The sequence below is a fragment of the Monodelphis domestica genome, chromosome 1 (genome assembly GCF_027887165.1).
Source record: "Monodelphis domestica isolate mMonDom1 chromosome 1, mMonDom1.pri, whole genome shotgun sequence".
Classification (NCBI taxonomy): Eukaryota; Metazoa; Chordata; class Mammalia; order Didelphimorphia; family Didelphidae; genus Monodelphis; species Monodelphis domestica.
In genome coordinates this window covers 247671574-247692964 of record NC_077227.1, presented here as the reverse complement: position 1 = coordinate 247692964, position 21391 = coordinate 247671574, and the positions used below count along the sequence as shown (strand labels likewise).

At 36.6% G+C, this 21391-nt stretch overlaps 1 protein-coding gene across 2 annotated transcripts in view; it reads left to right on the top strand.

Annotated features, from left to right (window-relative positions):
* The first annotated feature begins 1380 nt into the window (after positions 1 to 1380).
* TSHR (thyroid stimulating hormone receptor) overlaps positions 1381 to 21391 on the top strand; it is a 161822-nt gene continuing 141811 nt past the window's right edge. Inside the window, exons 1-2 of one of the 2 annotated variants that reach the window (XM_007472702.3) lie at positions 1381 to 1636; positions 2146 to 2351. In XM_007472702.3, coding sequence (XP_007472764.1) covers positions 2182 to 2351 — 170 coding nt within the window. In that variant the 5' untranslated portion in view covers positions 1381 to 1636; positions 2146 to 2181. Of the gene's footprint in view, positions 1637 to 2014; positions 2352 to 21391 lie in introns of those variants that run through there. The other variant, XM_056810608.1, reaches the window with a different exon arrangement.

Below are 21391 nucleotides of genomic sequence, written 5' to 3'. Positions count from 1 at the left end.
AATGAAATACTCTAGTTAATAGAAGATTATTCCAGGGCTATAATTTATAGGCAAATATGCTAAGATCATACATTTAAAGGTGGAAGCAACTTGAGGGCTCATCCAGTCCAGCTCTTCATTTTATTGAATAACTGAGCCCTATAGAGGTTCCTTAAAGTCCCAGGTAGCAAGTCACTGACCTAATTGGAACTTAGATTCTCTGACTTCAATACCAGCACTTTTCAGGTGTCAGTTAGTTGGCTCAGTGGATTGAGAGCCAGTGGATTGAGAGGTCCTGAGTTCAAATTTGACCTCAGATACCTGTAACTGTTGAAGAGAATCTCTAATCTCTTTAGATATGAGACACCAGATAAGAATCAATCTATATTTAGCCAAAGAAAGTGACTAATCTGGGATGATTGAGTAGTGATTAATACAATTACAGTAATTTTATTTTTTAAGCAAACTGAATGTAATGTATTTAGCTGATTTCGCTGTAATTTCCTACTAGCTGTCATTTCTGCAACTTTGAACAAAGCCAGTATTTAGCAATAAAGTGTGATCTCACCCAGGCAGAAGGCCTGGAGAAAGGTGTGACATCTTTGTAGGAAGGCATGCATCTTTTCAAAAGTTTGGAAGGCCATGCCCTCTGAGAATTCTATCAGATGGATTTCTGAACAGGTCCTCTAAAGGAACGATGGATCCATCTCACCATGTAGAGCCTGTTGTCGAAGGGATTAAAGGGTTGGCCTTGGACCTCTTATGATTATGAGGTCATTGTCAGAAAATTTTATCTCCCACCCCCTAGGCTAGGGTATATAAATGATGTGAGACCTCTTATGCATTTGTCTTAGGTGTGAGGAAGCCCAATAGCCCAACTTTGCTGGGGGACACAGGTATCTCTTAGAAAACCCATTATTGGCTTGGAGTTTGCCTGTTTTATTTCAGATATTCTGAAAATGTTTTTCACAGTGTGACCCTGAGCAAGTCACTTAACCCCCATTGCCTAACCCTTTCCACTATTCTTCCTTGGAACCAATACATAGTATTGATTCTAAGATGGAAAGAAAGGGGTTCTTTTCCCACTATACCTGAATGACTGGCTGAACAGATGGAGCCTGAGAATATTAGATTCAAATCCTTGTAACAGGCTACTATATCTCAATTTGAAAGAAAAAAAATGAATGTATTGAAGTATAATCTCAAATTTTTATCCCATTTCCAAGTCCAAGATTCAGAGATCCTAGGGATTCCGATTCCTCTACCAGGGCTTATGCATTTCCGGTTTCTGCACACAGATGGCACCAGAGACCGAATTTCCTAACAGCCTCTGCAGTTTGCCCTGCTCACAGATTACAGAAGGGCCGGCTCTTCTCTTCGCTTTGCTTTGCACAGAGTTTCGAAGTCTTCTACTCCAGTTTAACTAGTTAGAAAGCAGTTAGGATGCGCCCCAAAGAGATCTTGCAAGTCTTCGGAATGCATCCCATGCTTCCCCAAACTGGAAGTCCAGTGCATTGGCAATTCCAAGAAGATGCTTGTCTGATGTAGTTTTTTTTTTTTTAAAGAAAGCGTAAACATTTTCATTCCAGAAATTAATTACGCAACCTGGTCAAGGTAGTGTTCGGCTCCCCACTGCAATGAGGCATCTCCAAATCAAGTAAGGGGATTTTTTGGGAGCAGAAGGTATGGATGAATCTTAGAAGGGTGTCTGAAGGAGCCTGGAAAATGAGGGGAAATGTTCGTTGGGACCAGGGTCTGATGAAAAAGAGACACCTGGGTGAGGGAGATTGGGACGTGAGGAGAAGTAAGAAGAGGGAGAAAAAGAAAAAGGAAAGGTTAGTATGTAGATTGTGGATGGACTTGAAAAGGAGACGGGGCAAGTGAGAGATGGAAACGAGCAAGGGGTATCTAAAGTCAGGCGGAGGATATTGGAGCCCGTGTGGAAGATCAGAGGCCAATGAGAAGAGTGAGGACTAGTGGTGCTTGGAGTCTACAAGAGAGGTAGTAAGAAGTGCTCTAGCTTGAGAGACAGATGCCCGGGGAGGCGGAATCCCGAGAATAGCTACTTCCTCACCTCTTTGGTGGTGAGAAGGGCAACTCACTAACCTATTGGAAACCTTTCTCCACCCTTTTTCCCTGGTCTTCTTTCTCATTCGGCTTCCGAAGAGCAGTGAGATGAAGAAATAGATGTAGCAGTGGAAAATGGGGAAGTTCCAGCTATCGCTCCTGGTGCTGCTGCTAGTTTTGCGGGCAAGCGTGGGAGGCAAGCTGTGCCCTTCCCAGCTCTGTGAGTGCTACCAGGAGAGCGACTTCCGAGTTACCTGCAAGGACATCCACTTCATTCCCAGCCTTCCTCAGAATACCCAGACTTTGTGAGTACTTGGGATATGGGGAAGGTCAACTCCCGCATTAGGACCAACTAAAAAAGAGTAGGGAATAATGGAAAGAAAGATCATCCCCAGATAGAAATAATAAGAAACCAATTAGGGGAATCAGTTTTGGAGGGGGCAACTGAGGAAGGGGGGTGGTGGTCAAAACCCAAGCACCCAAGATTAATCAGGTTATTGACTTTCAAAATTGGGCTTGAACACATGAGAAATTTTTGAGAAACGGCAAGCCCTCATAGAACTCTATTGCGTTGTCAAAAGTAATGCTGACACCCTGGTTTCCAGGTTTGTAGTCTGGTTATCAGCAATAGAATACAAAGGAAAATGTTGGATGAGTAAAAATGTAAGCGTGCTTTCTAATGAATTAAAATGCGGTTTATCTGCTCTCTGTTCGATTTTTGGTCTCATTAAGTTCCCATATTTTATTGTGCCAAATAATGTTTAATAAATAAATTCCACCAATTTTCTGTAGAGGACTCTTGTTAATGTATCTTTCTTTGTGAATGACCCATGGAAACCTATTGTTTAACAGAAAATCCTTTGGAATGTCAAAAGAGATGTGTTCACTAAGCATCTGCACTTAAATCTTTTCATAGTTCAGGTTACAGGTTGCTTTAACGTTCCAAAGACATGAAATTAGAGAGGTGGAAAATGCATCTGGTGCCCATATGTAAAAAATTACAGAATTAGAAACATGATGATAGACATGTTTAATCTGTTTGGAAAATGTCCAGCAGTTCTTTGACAGAAGTTCAAAACAATGAATAAAAATTTTGAAATGTTACATGGATATGAGCCCTTGAAAACAGGAGGGTCTAGTGGTTAAGAAAACACTACCAATTCTAAAATTGGTTTGTACTCAGAATGTTTTGTTTTGGGGGAAACCATTTTTAAGTTATATGGTCAAGTAATGAAGCTGATCACAGAGAAATTTACATAAACGTTTCTATTAGAAAGTTTCCTCCACTTAGATTATGAGTTGTGATTGCTTTTCTATTTGGGTTATCTAAAAGTAGAAGTTAATTCCTATTAGGAAATTTTCTAAAAATTGAGGTGTTTGATCATTTGGCTATGGGAGTAAATTTCTCTGCTTTGAATATGAAGTATTTGGGTGGATTTTTCTGTTGGTTTTAAATTTTTTTTTCCAGTTAGTATTTTAAGGAGGAATTTGCCACAATCTCTAATACTCTAATATTTCAATGGATCTTACTAATATTGGTTCTCCCTTCATCAGTGCACATCTTGTGTGATTCATGTCTACATTTTCCCAAAAATTCTATAATGCTATAGATCTTGTTCTAAAGTAGGGATTCTTAATGTGTGATCTGAGATTTTTTTTAAATGTAATAATTGTATTTAAGTATAACCGATTTCCCAGGTGTTTTATTTTATGCATTTTATGTTATGCATTTATTGACGTTATTCTGAGAAGGAATCACTGGGCTTTACCAGAATTCCATGTCTATTACATATAGAAAAAAAAAAGATTGAGAATCCCTGCTTTTAGGTCTTTTAAAGACTGAGAGTACCAACCCACCTCTTTTTATACCTTTTCTTGGGTACATGTCACGCTACACAAGGATAAGTTTAGCACCTATGCAGATAGGTATGTTTATGCAGGGGGAAGCTAGGTAGTACAGTAGTGGAGAGTCTACTCTCCTGAGTAGACTACACCTGAAGTCAGGAAGACCTAAGTTCAAATCTCACCTCAGATACTAATGGTGGTTCCTTGGGCAAGTCATTTAACCCTGTTTGTCTCAGTTTCTTCATCTGTAAAAGGAGTGGAGAAGGAAATGGCTATTATAGTATCTTTTCCAAGAAACGCCCAAGTGGGATCATGAAGAGTCAGACACAACTGAAAACATTTATGCAAAATTAGAATTCAATTTAACTATGAAAGATTGAGCCAGTTCTCTAAATATTTTAAAAATATCAAGTATTTAGCATCTTGTAGAAAAACTAGATTATTGAGGTGTTTTAATACCCCTGTAGTCAGGGAATTTGAACTCATTTCTTGTTTCAGAATACATCAGGCATGAGAATCAAAAAAGGATTTCCCTTTTAGATAAGATAAGAACCAATACATTTACCAGGTTCCTTCCCTCTTCTTCTCTTCCTCCTCCTAATGCTACTTGAGTTTATATGTTCCTTTAAAGTTTGCAGACTACTTCATAGATGTTTATTTATTTTAAGCTTGTAACAGTCTTGGGAGATGGTGCTATTATTATCCTCATTTTACCAATGAAAAAATTGAGACAGAAGTTAAGTAACTTGCTGAGGGTCACACAGATAGTTAAGTATCTGAAGCAGGATTCAAACTCAAATCTTCTTAACTCCAAGTGCATGCTTTACCCACTGGGCCACATAACTCCCCATTACTACTTTCCTTAACCTCTTACTCAGCTTCCTCTCCACCATCCCTTTTATATATACATTGTACTGGGAGAACACAACACATTTAAGGAAGATGAAAGTAAGGGTGGGAAAATCTGTCTGGCGAATCAAGAATAGAGAGAGAGGAATGAAGACCTACCTGGCCTAGTCTCTTTCTTTGTTTAAGAAATGGATTGTACATGGTTCTCTCTAGATGTGGTTCATAGAGTGGTGTGAATAGGTCTGCTCTACTCACTCCTCTTTGAGGGAGCTTTTGATTTTTTTTTTTTAAAGAAGGATAGTAAGAGATTGAGAGCATGAGGCTGGCTACTTTGCTCTCCTCAGAGAGTGAGAACCAGGTTGATATTACAAGTACCCCTTTCCCATTGCAACTTCCCCCATTGCCATTTCAATATATTGCAGTTTAGGGGGCAGCTGGGTGGCTAAGTGGATTGAGAGCCAGGCCCAGAGATGAGAGGTCCTGGGTTCAAATCTGACCTCAGACACGTTCTAGCTATGTGACCCTGGACAAGTCACTTAACCCCCATTGCCTAGCCCTTACTCACTCTTTTGCCTTGGAACCAATATAGAGTATTGATTCTAAGACGGAAGGTAAGTGTATATATAGTGCAATTTGGTATAAGAAAAAAATGAGAATTTAGGGGGAGTTCTATGAAAGCCACAGATAATACATGAAGGTCAACAGATAATATAGAAAAAAGTTTAGAACTCCAGAAATGCAAAAATATATGTATATTATTATAAAATATCAAAATATTTTGTCTTTTAATACCATAAATATATATTTTTCTTTTTTAAAGTTCAAATAAGTAAAAAGTTGAGGTCTGTAAAAAGAATGCGAAAGCCAGCAGAGGATACACAAAAGGCTAGAAGTGTTAACATTAACCTACATATGACCTATCACTAAATATTTAATTCAAATTGTATAATAAGGCACTGTAAATACTCCATTAAAAGAAAAAGAGAGAGAGAAAATTCAGATTTCTTCTCTAATATGAAGGGAGAGCCAAAAAATTTTATATGGATTTTCCAGATTGTGGGGGTGCTGCATCCCTAGATCCTCAATGTAGAAGGGATACCTGTATATCTATCTGCCCCCTTCCTCCCTAATATTAGTAGTCTCAGAGGAATATTTATTTGGGTTCAAACTGGGTTACTAGTCATTATCTATTTAGGAGTTTCCCCAAGTGATTTATATAAATGCTTAACTCTATTCTCACAAAATGCCAGTTATACAAAGATTACACATAGTATGATAAATGAATAAAACCATTTATCCAATCTTATAGAAAATAGGAATCAGAAAAGTTATACAGATTAGAATATATGCTAAACAATACAGAGAGTAAATGATGTCTGCCATTGACAGGGAAATACCTCAGAGAGAGAGGGAGAGGGAGAGGGCAAGAGAGAGGAAGAGGAAAAGGGAAATGGAGAGAAATAGAAAATCCTTCATTTCACTCAAGGGGAAATTCTTAAAATCTCATTGTAGTAAGCTGGGGATAGGAACATGATTGAGGTGCTGGCTCCTCCATATTACCTTAAAGAATGGACTAGATTTAAAAAGTAAATTTATAGGGGGGTAGCTAGGTACCTTAGTGGATTGAGAACCAGACCTAGAGATGGGAGGTCCTGGGTTCAAATTTGACCTTAGATACTTTCTAGCTGTGTGACCCTGGGCAAATCACTAACTCCCATTGTCTAGCCCTTACCACTCTTCTGCCTTGGAATCAATATACAGTAGTTATTCTAAGACAGAAGGTCAGGGTTTTTAGTATGTAGCTAGAGATAGATAAGTTTTCCTTCATTTTTTACATTTTACTCTTTTCCTTTTCTTTTAAAAAAATTCTTTAAGTAACAGCTCTAAGGAAGGAGAATAATAATAATACAGGGAGAAATTGGTAAATGTAAAAAAATATATCAATAATATCTATTAAAAATGTAAAAGAAGGAGTTGATTGCATCTATTCGTCAAATCAGTGAAAGTGGTTTAAATGATTAAAAAAAGTCTCTGAGTTATTATACTGAAATGATCCATTAGTCATGTCAGAATCATGTAGTTTTAACCTGAGTATATGAAACATTATGACTTTGGAATTAATTTTAGAGTTTCATGTGACTCCTGGCAGATATGGGGGGGGAGGGGATATGGAGGAAGGACTTAAAAGAAGAATGGTTCAGGGATGACAACTGATATATTTCTGGATCTCAACTATTATCTAGATAGCTAGAAGAAAATTTATATTTTTATTAGAAGGTTTGTGAAAAGATGCCTATATAGTGGTGGTGGGTTCTTTTAAAAATATTATTGTGATGATTACCTTACATTTATCCCATGCCTTAATACTTCATACCGATCACTAAAGTGAACTATTCTTCAAGTAAGTCAATTTGATTTTTATAATTTTGATTTTTATAAGTGCTTTATTGATCCATGTCCAATGTTAATTTCTGCATTCTTAACCCATTCCTATTAACTCATGTCTATGTGCCTTTAGAGCAGTTGGGTGGCACAATGGATAGAGTGCCAGGTCTGAAATCAGAAAGATTCATCTTCCTATGACCTCAGTGAGCTAAGAAATTTAGTAGTTGTGTAATCCTGGATAAGTCACCTAACCCCATTTTCCTCAATTTCTACATCCGTAAAATGAGCAGAAGAAGGATATGGCAAACAACTCCGTGATCTTTTCCAACACAACCCCAAATGGGGTCATAAACAGTCAGACATGAGTAAAAAAATGACTGAGCATGTGTCTTTGAGATTCAAGTCTAGATACTTGTAAGGCATAGCTCAAAGCCTGAAATGTTTGAGAATAGCATACACAGAACAGAATTTGAAACAAAGTTTTGAAAAAAAGGGGAAAAAAAAAACATCAGATGCTTCTACCTATAACTTTTTTTCCCCTCCATCTTTCCTTCTTTTTTTTCCCTATGGGAAGTTAAAAGAATCTTGGGGTTAATAAAACAAGGTGTGAAAGGGGAGAGAGGAGGTGAGACGCTGACACTCCTATGAAGTCTGTTGGAGAAGCATCCTTTAGCAGGATGCTGGGTTTGACAACTGGATATTAAGCAGAGTTAACAAAGTTTCTTACCTTCTGTCAGATAAGAGCTTTAGATATTGCCTTGGGTGATCAGGAAGTTGAGGTTAAGAAATGGAATGAATGACTAAGGATGTTATTTTGATAACCTCCTATTGTGTCCCAAAGAACTTGGCACTTAGGAGTAAGACTTTCTTTGAAGAGAAAAAAAATCTATTCTGTCCAATATTCTTATAACTGAAAGTGCTCCTCATGCAGAGACAAAAACAGGCAAGAATTTTTCCTTTATACAATGACTCGAGGAACTTGACATTCAAAAAAAGATGTAGTCTCTCAGACATGAACTAAAGAGATGGTAGAATCCACTCTTCCTCTTAGAAGGAGGAAAATCTGAGAATTTTAACTAAAATCATAAGTGGGAAGCAGAGAGCAAGGAGGAAAGAAACAAGCCTCTATGCCTACAGTGTGCTGGGGACATGCTAAGCACATAACAAATATTATCTCACTTAATCCTCACAACAACCCATAAGGTGGGTACTATTATTATACCCAGTTATTTTATAGCTGAGAAATCTGAGGCAGACAAAAGTTAAGTGATTTGCCCAGGGTCATGCAGTCTGAGGTCGCATTTGATCTCAGGTCTTCCTGACAGGTCCAGCCCTCTATCCACAGGGCCACTAAGTGAGCAGCCTTTGCAGCCCCATAATCTCATGCCCAGTGGAGTCAAACATGGCAGCAGCCATCTGTGACCCTTAAATCAACAAAGCACTATTCATCAGTGACCACGCAAAGCCAGTAAGGGGCAACAACAAAGACTATATACTATGTTCACAAACCAGCACAGATTACATATGTACCTGGAAAATACGCTCACAAAAGGATACCTGCAGTTCTGTAGGGTTGAAAGGTATTACCCCTCCAGTAATGTGTTCTGGACACACACGAATTTTATGCGTGTGCTTTCCATATGTGTACTCTACCCACCAATACTCCCTATGTATATGCTCTAGTGTATTCCTTATGCATTCTCCTCTTCTTGGGAGGAAAAAAGAGGGCAATTCTTGGTATATGCTGTATACTGAATTCCTCTTACTTTTACAAAATCCGTTAGAAAATGAAATACTATTAAAATATTTAAGAATAGTGGTCAAATCATTACCCCTTCAAAAGGGAACTATATAGTTTCAGAATATGAATAGATGACTTTCAAATGTAGTATTTGACTGTAAGACTCACCTTGCTCTACAAGGTGTTTTGTTTTTGTTGAACAAATTTTGTTGAACAAATAGAATGTAAGTTCTGTTTTTGTTGAACAAATTTTGTTGAACAAATAGAATGTAAGTTCCCTGAAGACAGAGTGTTCTTTGTTTTGTTTTTGTGTTTTTAGTTTTTAGAACAATGCCTCTGTGCCTAACAGATGCTTACTGAATACATGTTGAATTTAACATTTTGCATAAGTACCTATAATTGCTTAAGGAAGTTTGAAATCTTATGATCATTCTATTAAATGCTTTTTTAAAAATTCAAAGCAGTTTGCTGTAATTTTCAAAAATTTTATAAATTTTTTTCACTTACATAACACTCAGAGTAAAATACTTTGTAAACAGTTTTATTTTGTATTCCATGTCCCTGCAAAGGGAATTTAACTGCAAAGTTAGTTGAAATAAATTATGATGGAAGGAATTAGAGGATACGAAAATCCTAATTCTCTGTCATCACCTTCTTTATCACTTGACGTCTTTTTTTACAAATTGACAAGCGAAATTCACAAAACCACTTACATGTGACTGCCAGAAAGTTAGTTTAAAAAAATATATATATATATGTATATATAGGGGGCAGCTGGGTAGCTCAGTGGATTGAGAGGCAAGCCTAGAGATGGAGGTCCTAGGTTTAAATCTGGCCTCAGACACTTCCCAGCTGTGTGTCCCTGGGCAAGTCACGTAACCCCAATTGCCTAGCCCTTACCACTCTTCTGTCTTGGAACCAATACACAGTATTGATTCCAAGATGGAAGGTAAGTGTTTAAAAAAATAGATATAGATATGGATATGGATTTGAAATTTCTTAGAAAATTTGTGTTTCCTAATTTAAATTATCATTTTGTTGAAATAAATATATTGTATAGGTAATAGGTATCAGTCAGAATATGGTTTTGTAACTGGAAATGTTTTCAATTATAGTGCCATCTCAATTAGCTAACATCATGGAACAAAATCTTCCAAATAAGTTAATTTTTTATATAATTGAAATTTCAATCCTTTTAAACCCTGAAATTTTAAAGAAGCTATTTCTTTGGAAATCTTTCTAAAATGAATTAGATTATTCCATGGCCTTCTTACTATAGCAAATATGATTTATCCTTGAAAACTCAGGATCAAAATTATGAACATAAATTATTTTACTGTGCTTTAATACAATTATACCATTAGAAACAATCGAAAAATATACTATTTGGATCAATTTGTCTTTTGTCTAAATAGAGGCAACTAGATAGGTGCCAAGAGTATGTGGCCTCGAGTCAGGAAGACCTTATTTCAAATATGGCCTTAAACACTAATTATGAGTCTGGTCAAGTCACTTAGCCTGTAACTGTTTTTTCATCTGTAAAATGGGGGTCATAATGGCATCTTTCTCTTAGTGTTGTTGTGAGAATCAAATGAAATAATTTTAAAGTGCTTGGTACAATGCCTGGCACATGAACTCTACAAAAATATTAGCTCTTATTGCTTTAAATAGCTCTAAGTTTGATGGAATACTATTGGGTTGACAGGAATGATGAACTGGAGGATTTCTATGTGAATTGGAAAGATCTCCAAGAACTGATGCAGAGAGAAAGGAGCAGAACCAGGAGAACATTATACACAGAGATTGATACATTATGGCACAATCGAATGTAATGGACTTCTCTACTAGCAGCAATGCAATGACTCAGGACAATCCAGAGGAACTTAGGAGAAAGAATCCTGTCCACATCTAGAAAAAGACCAAATATATGATTGATCATGTTGTTCAATGAGGATATGATTGGGGTTTGGGTGTTAAAAGATCACTCTACTGCAAATAAGAATAACATGGAATAGGTTTTGAACAATGATACATGTATAACCCAGTGGAATTGCTTGTCAGCTCTTGGAGGAGGGAGGGAAGAGGGGAGGGGGAAATCATGAATCATTTAACCATGGAAAATATTTTAAATTTTTAAAAAACGAAAAAAAAAAAGCTCTAAGTAGTCATACTAATTTACATGTTTAATCATTTAGTTTTTCATCTCCTTACTATCATCAGACATAAATGCTGTCAATGTCATCTTCTAATTGAATATTTCTCATTAGCTAGGGCTAGGAAGTGAACAGAACAAATACATGCTGATTAATAAACTAAAAGCCACCCCTATTAATTTAGCTTTAATTAATTATTAGCTTTAATGAATAGACTTTTGTGACAATTGTTTTGGTACCTCAAAAGCCTTTTCTGTTTCTAGCTGGTTTCAGGGAGGGGAGCTTGCTTTAAGTCTTATCTTTGGGTAACACTGTCTACTTACTACTTTGCTAATTGAGCACCATCTGGTGGAAATCTGTGCAAATGTATTTGTACAGATAGAATGACATAAATACTTGAAAAGTATCTGCTTTGCAAAAATTCACCTCTTTAAAACTTTGGCTAAAGAGATATGCTCTGCTCATATTGAGATTTTCGAAAGGATATATACTATTCATTTTATTGGAATAATGATGACAAACTAAGATTTGCAAAGGGCTTTTAAAAAAATTTAATAACAAATTTACACATAAGTTTTCTGAAGTTATATGATCCATATCATTTCCCTCTCTTCTTCCCTCCCCACTCCTGGACCTGACAAGCAATTCAATCTGGATTATGCATGCATATATTATTTATTGTTATCACCACACAAAACATGTTTCTAGATTATTCATTTTTGTAAATGAATTATCTTATAAAGCCAAAACCCGAAAACATATACCCAAATAAACAAGTGATAATTCATGTTTTCATCTGCATTCCTATTCCAACAGTTCTTTCTCTGGAGAAGGATAGCATTCTTTTTAATAAATCCCTCAGAATTGTCCTGGATTATTGTATTGCTGTTATTAGCAAAGTTTTCCACATTTGATTATTCTATAATATTGCAGTTACTGTGTATAATAATCTCCTGGTTCTACTTATTCCATTTTGTATCAGTTCATATAGGTCTTTCCAGCTCTTTCTGAAATCATCCTGTTCATCATTTCTTACAGCACAATAGTATTCCATCATATACTCAATTTGTTCAGTTATTCCCCAATTGAGGGTCATCCCTTTAGTTTCCAATTCTTTTGCAAAGTGCTTTATAAAAATCATCTCATCTTATCTTCACAACAATCCTGAGAGGTAGGTGCTATTATTATCCTCAATTTTATAGATGAGAAAACAGAGATCACATACCTAGTAAGTGTGATACTGAATTTGAACTAATGTGTATCTAACTCCCAAGTCCAGGATTCTATCCATTGTGCCACCTAACTGAAAATAGCCTTTGTCATCACAATCTGTTATCAAATCAATGCATTAATTATGAAACAATATTCATAGCTCTCTACTTGCCCCAGGTCTGTTCAATATTGAGAGATTTTCAATGACATCCCCTCTCATCACTCTCTCAGTTACAGATCTTGCTTGATACTTCATTAAAAAAAATTTAGTCCAATTCCCAGGAGCTTCTTCTTCCTCATTTCAGCCCTTCAGATTTTTTTCTCTTTTTATATCCTCCTTCATCCCTATCTCACAAGAAAAGGTGGCCCTTCTTTTGCCAAGGCAAATCTCTAATCTTTGATTCCATCTTATCAGGCCTTCTCTAGCGTGTATCATAATAATCTTCAGTCATTCCCCATCTACTGGCTGTTTCTCTGTCCCCTAAAAACAAAACCTTGCTTTATCTGCCCATCACTACTAGCTATTATTGTTCTTTATTCTCTTCCTTCATGGGTAAATTATTTGAGATAGCCATCTATTATAGGTCCCTCCACTTCTGCTCCTTTCACTGAAGACTTTTTTCTCCTTATCTGATGACTGACTAGGTTTGTTAGAGCGTTTGATTTTCTCAAAGATGTGTAATATTAAAGGCTCTGGGTTTAAGCAGTAAGAAGAGTGATCAAAGTTCTCTTGATAGCACTCCAGCTGAGGACACCAGCTGAGCTAAAAACTGGAAATAGGAAGAAGTTCTATACCCATATATGAAGTATACATGGCAATGACCACCAGGAAATATGGAGCCAGCAAAACAATATTAAGTAATGTTTAGCAGAAACTGCATGTCAGCAGAGATTATTCTCCCAAAAGAAACTACATTTCCAACAAAGACATGTATGTATCCAGTAGACACTGGATGCCTCCTGAGATCAGTGGGGAACAAACCCAGTGGGAACAAAACAAAAATAACAAAAAACCCCAAAACATTCTTTCTCTCATCAACCAAGATTATACTTTGCAGTTCCTTTTTCCTCACTCCTACCCCTAAAACAGTAACAGATCTGAGATTCTATGAGATTTGTCTTGATTTTAAGCCTCCAGTGTGTTTATTACATCAATTTGTAGAGGGCAGTAATCCAAACAGTGACCAGGCAAACAGCTGTTCAATTTGAGGATTATAAATTTGATTGAGAGAATGGGGCACTTGCCAAATTTTTGTTGTTTTTAAAGATGATTTCCTAGCTTCTTGTAGGGGTTTTTATCCCCCATGAAGTTGTCATCACTAGAGTGAAGAGACTGGGAATCAAATAGGAATTTTTCCCAAAAGATCCCACAAAGTTTCTACCAAAAACATATCTGCATTGTGTCAAAATTTGGCTGAAGAATCTGGCAGGACTTCCTGACTTCCCAGATCCCAGTATCAAATGCTGGCTGGCCTTCCCATGGAGCATAATGAGGTTGCCATTTCACAACTATTCCCAGTACATGAAATCCAAGACAGAAAAGCCAGAAATTCTGAAATGTACCACATGAAACACAAAATAATTCCAAAAACCCTGGCCCCTACAGGTTTCTTTGACAATGGAAGGTGTGTAAGTGGTGCAGAAGAAATGACTTCTATGTAAAAGAAACCAGTCAATTCAGGGGTAAACAATGCAGTTAGTTACCAAACATAGTTTAAAGTTTTGTTTTCTTCTTTTAAGTTGCACCTAGATGAGGTAAAGGAGTGGCTTACTCCTTGATCCTGGGAAGGGAGAAAATAGTGGGAAAGGAAAAACAGATGCTTGAGACCACATAGAAGAAACTGTTCCCAGTCTGTTACACTGCTTACTTAGAAATTGACTTTTTTACTACTACGTGAATGGCAATTTTCATGTTGCTTTAGCTCTGCATTGTAAGTCAGTTGACCTTCATTATAGTTTAGACTGATTCATCATGTGATCTTGGGCAAGTCACTATATTTTTTTTTAATCCACAAAATGGACATAAATTTGTTTTCTCCTTTTTCAGAGAGTTCTAGTAAAGACAAAGAACTTTTGAGTTCTTTAGAAAAATGGTGCCTCCATTCTATAAGAAACTGAGTTGTTCAGCAACATTGGATAAAAGCTGGGTTCTGGTTAATCGAATATTCTATTATGAATTCATTCAACAAATAATTCAAATTTACAGAGCTCCTTCAGGTTTTTTCAAGTACTTCACACATATTTATAAAGTGTCTTTATAAAGTATGAAATACTACATAAAGAAGTTGCCACAAGTGGAATACCAAGTTTTACTTAAATGCAGTAAAGTTTACCAGGAGCAGCTGGGGAGTAAAATGGTTAGAGCTGGAACGGAAATATCATTGTCAGGAAAGATAGGTGGGCATTTAAGTGGTGCATGGAATAGAGTGTTGGGCCTCAAGTCAGGAAGTATGATGAATATCTTCCTTAATTCAAATCTAGCCCCACATACTGGGGTGTTGATCCCCATTGATAAATGCCTCACCGACAGCTATTTTATACTTGTTCATCATCACCAACAAAACTTTACTAAGTATTTTGACTGATTTGGAAGTTTTATCTTGTGTTTTATGTGTATATATATATATACACATATATATATATCATATACTTATATTTCATAGTGTTTTAATATGTTTAGTATATTTTATAGTGTTTTATGGTCATTATCATGAATGTTAAATATCATTGTACATACCATGAATAAGGGTTGATTAATAACAATTTCCACTTAATAGAATACCTAATAAATGAGGGAACACAGCAAGCCTGTCTGCAGAAAAACCTTATTGGGTTATCAACAGCTCGTAGATGCCACTTCCAATGTGTTAAATAATTACCGCCAATCAAGGATCATATCAAATGGCCACATGGCAGCACATAGTAGGGGCTAAAGCAGTCTGTCATTCTGTACACTGGATGTAGCAGTGGCAGTAACTGGGCCAAGCCTTGCTTGTATCATCTGCCAGCTGTCCTGCATGGCCTCCTCCTTAGTAGGATCCTCGTGCTTTGAGAGAAGCAGAATTGGTGCTATACTGTAAATCCCTTTTTGTTGATATAATTGACAAAGCCTGGGATGAAGGAGGACTTCTTAATTACAGGGCACAGAGTTGTGCTCTGTTCTCCAGACCTCCAATCAGGATGGTAGAAGTTGAGAGTAATGATGAGATATGAGTACCAAAACTGATGCAATCTCTTAGACCTAGATCATAAGTTTCTTGGTAGTGAACTTTTCTTGGGGGCATGATGATGGTGGAGTCAAGGAGTGAAGCTAGGCTAAGTGCCTCTTTAAATGGAGGCTTATAACAACATATAAAAGGAAGATGAAAAGGGAGAGGAGGAAAACATGCCTGGCATGAGGGAGGTTCTTAGTTGGGAGCACAGTCCAGGGAGGAATAAGGGAGTAAAAATGGTTGGCCTCAGGGAAACCTTTCTTAAAATAAAGGTTCTAAAAGAAGGAGTCACAGGAGCTTCTAGCATGAGGGATCTTCCAACGTAAAAAAGGCTCCTGGACTATAATCTGATATGCTTGTGAGATATCCACAAACTCTAGAATTTTTCATATATTTTAAACCTGTATTTTCATTTTATCTAAACCCAGATATTTGTAAAATTATGTATTGCTTTTTTTGGTCAATAAATCATGATATACTCCCAAGCAGAACCAAGTGTGATCATCAACTCAGAGCCTCAAGGGTTCATTTCAGGAGGTGAGCTTTTCTTTGAAATTTGTATTGCAGAACTAGTCATGTCTTTTATCATATTCAGGGCTCCTAAATCTTCATCCTATGCCCTCATCTAGATGCTGACACTTAACCAAAGTTGTAAACCACTGAACATAGCAAGGATCACTGGAGTGTGAGGAAGAATACTTACTTTTCAAACAAGGGGCTTAACCTACTTACAAAAAGCCTCGAGATTTTGGATACACTTCAAGAGTGCTTGCATATTTTCCTTCAGAGATTTCAGCTCAGCAGTCCAATAGCATAAGTTTGATTTAAGAGAAAAGGTGAAGAAAAACTGGTTTCATCAAACAAGGAACAAATTGAAAGTAATTAATGTTCATCTTTTAAAAAGCTTTTGTCTTTTTTCTAAGTAGATTTTATTGACACCTTTTGTTTGTACATCAGTTATTTCTAGAAATATACTCTGCCACCCTTCTCACCACAGCTCTGAATTAAAATTTCATTTGTAACAAAAGCAATTCATCAAACACACTTGATAAATTATTTCAGTATGACAGTGCTTAAAACACTGCCCCAGTAGTCATTCTTTGCCTGAAAAAGGAATATGTGCATCATTATTTGTTCTCTAGTCATTAGTTGTTTTTTTCCCCCCAGAAACACAAGGTTTGGCTTCCTTTTAGTGATTTTTTCATTTACATTGTTGCAATTATTGAGTTCAGTCAATGAATATTTATTAAGCACTTAATATGTGCCAGGAACTGTGGGTAAACATCCTCAAGGAGTCCACATTTTCATGGAGAAAAAAATTCACAAAAATAGTACATCCAGTAGATACTGTTGTTCAGGTTCTATTTATTTAATTCTAACTCAGTTCATTAAAAATTTCCCAATTTTAAAAATTCTTTGTATTCATAATTTCTATTTTTAAAAAAGATTTTATTATATTTACATACCATGATTTATGCAGCTATTTTCCATTCAATGGATACTGATTTTGTTTCCAGTTTTTGTTAGCAAGGTCTATTTAAATATCAATGTAGTATATCTTTTGGTGGCCAAAGGTATCATTTTCTAGACCTGTTAGGAGTCTATCAATGAGCAAAATGTTTAAATAAAGTAAATGAGGGAAATTTCATTGTTATTCATATATACAATCCTGGTTTGTTCTGCAAGAATTAATTCCTTTAAAGACTGGGAAATGGATGCTTAGAATAGCTAGAGCTATGCCTTGTATGTGGACAAATTCATTTCAGTCTCATTGTGAAGTAGACCATGTAATTGTTTTATGCACCTCTAACATTTTTAAAATATCTTTTTTTCACATAGCAAAATGATCTGAACTTCATTGTAGGCAATTATTTTCAAAAACCAATGTCTTCACAGAATTTATAACCATATTTTAAATAGCACCTATCACCAAAAAACATTGGTAAATATTCTAATGAGATTTCTGGAGAAAGATAAACAAGTATTTGAAAAACAAAAAGATGTCAAGCCATCAGCGACAATATCTCCTAATATTTCTTCTCTCAATTGCCGAATGTCTTGATTTTTTTTTTTTACTGTCTAGCTTATTTACTTTATGGAGTCATATTTGTGTGTGTAACCAGGAGGGTGCTAGAACTATTTGAACCAGCTCTTGAATGTCGATTTAAACTTTTTTAGTATGAGTATTTTATATCTCAGAAATCTGCAACTGTAGCAGTCCAGCCCATGGGTATTAAGGAGAGACAAGGATTGTGAATGGGCACATGGCCATTCTGCGCATGGCAATGAACTCTGTTCCCAGCATGGCTGGAGTTAGGGCGGGAAACCTTGCTTCCCTTTGTCTCACTCACCTGAGGATAAAAACTCCACCTTCACCTTGTTGTAATTTGCAATTATCCAATGGCAATACACTATGTAACTCATCAATATGTATTGAGGCATTCTGTAACTTATCAATATGTATTGAGTTCATTTGCGTATCAAAGAGATTAAATTGGGAAGCGTGGCCAGCTCCTCTCTCCTTGGCGGATCTCACAGGTTTGCTCAACACTGTCTTTCCACCTTTCTCTCACCTCTCTATCTCTACCTGAGGCCTGTCCTTCGGCCAGGTGTCTCTTTCTTTTCCAATGCTAATACCTAGCATTCTCTAATTCTCTCTATTAGTCTCTATTCATTCTCCCAGCTGAGCTATATCATCCTCTGACCAGTGCAGTGTTAAATTGGGATCTCTGGACGGGAAATAGCCTTTCAGTGATGTCCATTGATCGGGGCATGGCTGCGGCTCCAAAATATTAATAATAACTGATTACTGACTCATTATTGACATCTCAAAGGTTGGCTCCTTCACGGGATCCAAAACTTCTATCCCTTTTCTATTTTCCTACCATAAGGCTTCCCACTGGCTGGGAGGCTTTAGCAACAGTTACAACTCGGATTTATTTGTTGTTTTGTCAGTTGTCTAGACCAGTAGTGTCAAACTCTGTTTTGTTAAACATTACTCAATCGGGAAAATTATTCTTTCCTGGCTGCAAGTTGGATACCTCTGTTTTATACTAAAGAAAGTGATGGAGAAAATGTTAGTAATGCAGGTAAAACTTAAAAAGGCATCATGGGTTAATTATTTTTCTGGAGAGCTAGTTAAACATTTACCAACATGTTCCCTCTTTTCCTGGATCACACTCTCATAGTTGGTGACTAAAGATTGAGATTCAGAATCTATATACACTACATTACTTCACCACTTTCCATTTCCCTGGCAGGACACTGGAACTCTTCCCTCACTCGTTTGATCTCCTTAAACTTTAAATTTATCCTGTGTATTTATCATATGTCCTAATTAACTTTATGTTTTTCTGCCTATAAGCTCATCTACCTGTGTATGTTTGTAAGTGGTTTGAGGAGGTCTATATCCCAAAGACTTCAAAGAAAAAGGAAAAGGCTCTATATATACAAAAATCTCTATGGTAGTTCTTTTGGGGTGGCAAAGAACTGGAAATTGAGGGGATGCCCAATAAATGAGGAATGGCTGGACAAATTGTGGTATATGACTGTGATGAAATACTATTGTACTATAAGAAGTGACAAGCAGTATGGTTTCATAAAAACCTGGGAAGGCTTACATGATGAACTGATACAAAGTGACATGAGAGGAACCAGAAGAAGATCATCAATATTGTAATTATAATCAACTGTGAAAGACTTAGCTATTCTGATAAAGACTATGATCCCAGACAATTCCAAAGAATTTATGATGAGAATGCTTTCTACCTCCAAAGAGAGAATTGATGAACTCTGGGTGCAGATTGAAGATTATTTTCATGTCCTTTATTTTTCTTGCTTTTTTTGGCAGTATGGGCAATATAATAATGTTTTACATTTCTACACAAGCATAATGGATATCATATTGCTTGCCTTATCAGTGGAAAGGGGAGAAATTAGAGGAAGGAAGAAATTTGGAACTCAAAATTTTAAAAATGAATGTTATTTTTAAAAAAGTAGTTTGAGGACAAGCCTCACACCTAGTATCATTGCCTCCTTTTAATTGTTTTTTAATTGATGGTGGGTGGTGAGAAGTTGAAAAATCAAGAAAGAGAGGGAATGACTGAAGCTGCAATCTATTGGAGAATATGAGAGGAAATAGGACCAAATGAACATGAAGAAAGTTTGGTCTTGACAAATAGAAGGGCTTTTTCTTCATCAGAGACTGGGAAAAGGAGGAAGGAGCGGAAGATGATATAAATGGATTTTGAGTTGAAGAGAATGAAAGAAGAAGGATTTAGATGTATGAGCCTGATTTCTCCTGGAAAATACCTTGGAAAAATGATTGATATTGATTATAATTCTAAATTACAACTCTTATCCCACACCCCTTTACTCTTTCCATTTCTATTCTCATTAAGTATTTCTCCCTCTCTCCTTTGTCCACTTCTGTTGACTTAAATGTCATAATCTCAGGATGTAAATGGCTTTCTGCATATGGGCCCTATAACTCATGCACCTAGTATATTTCCTTGTTGAAAGATTTCAGACTGTCACCTCTCTCATTTTTTAATTAGAGATGTTCCCTTTACAGCAATGATAACATGTCTGGAAAATGAATTCCAATTGACTGCTTGAAGGGAACCACAGCACAGTCCAATAGCTCTCAATAAATATTTATAGATTATTGTTTAATTTAATGTAAAGAGAAACAATTATATTTTGCTGTGTCTACCCATGGGCCAAAGTGGAGCATGGAACCATTAAAACACACACACACACACACACACACACACACACACACACAAGAATTAAAAATATATTTTCAGTAATTATCTGTCTACTTCAAGTGAAAGTTTTCTCCCTATTTGACCTTTGACTAGGTAACTCTCTAAATTTTGTTCCAAGACATTTATATATGTAGCCATGGTCAGCTGGTGGTGAAGTAGATAGAATAGTAGGCCTGAGTTGGAAAGATCGGACTTAAATTTGACCTCAGACACTGATTATCTGTGTGACTTTAGGCATATCACTTAACTTTTGCCTGCATAAAACCAAAGAAGGGAATAGTAAACCACTCCAGTATCTTTGCTAAGAAAACCCTTTGGATAATTGGTCTACAGGGTCATGTAGAGTCAACAACCCAGTCATGGGCAGAGTTTTCTTTTAAAATAACTTTTAAAAGAATTTCAGTACATTAAACTTCTTTAATAATTTAAAAAGTTTATTATCTTTTTCTACAAAGTTATTTTGATTCAAAAGTCTCTACTGTTTCAAAAAACCAGATGTTTCTCTTTTAAAAGAAGTTGGGGGGGGCAGCTGGGTAGCTGGGTAGCTCAGTGAATTGAGAGCCAGGCCTAGAGAAGTCCTAGGTTCAAATCTGGCCTCAGACACTTCCTAGCTGTGTGACCCTGGGCCAGTCACTTAACCCCTATTGCCTGGCCCTTTCCACTCTTCTGCCTTGGAACCAATATCCAATATTGATTCCAAGATGAAAGGTAAGGGTTTAAAAAAAAAAAAGAAGTAGGGTAGGACTTAAGGACTGCAACTTTGGAGTATCTTATTCATGTAAGAAATGTAAAAGAACTATTTTTTCCCAAACTAGTATGGAAATTTAATATTAATTTTATCCCTTTTTTGGCCCCCAAAGCAATCTTTTGATTTTAAAGCTCAAATGATTTGATTTGGTAAGAATGGGCAGGGCAAAGACCAGTTCTTTGTTTTATGTGGAAACAAGAATTCTCTTAGGTAATAAAGTCATCCAGCTAGCACCATGTTGGGTCAGGTGCAGGGGGTGGGATGAAATTCCTGTCACCTGGAAGATCTTAGTTCTCCAATCAGAGAGGCTCTGGGAAGGGACATCATGAAGAGCATAAACTGATGGAGGATACAGGATGTTGCTCTTCTTTTCTGGAACCACAGACTCAGGGGCATGGGAATCTGTCTCTGGGCTTGCTCAGCTGCTCTTA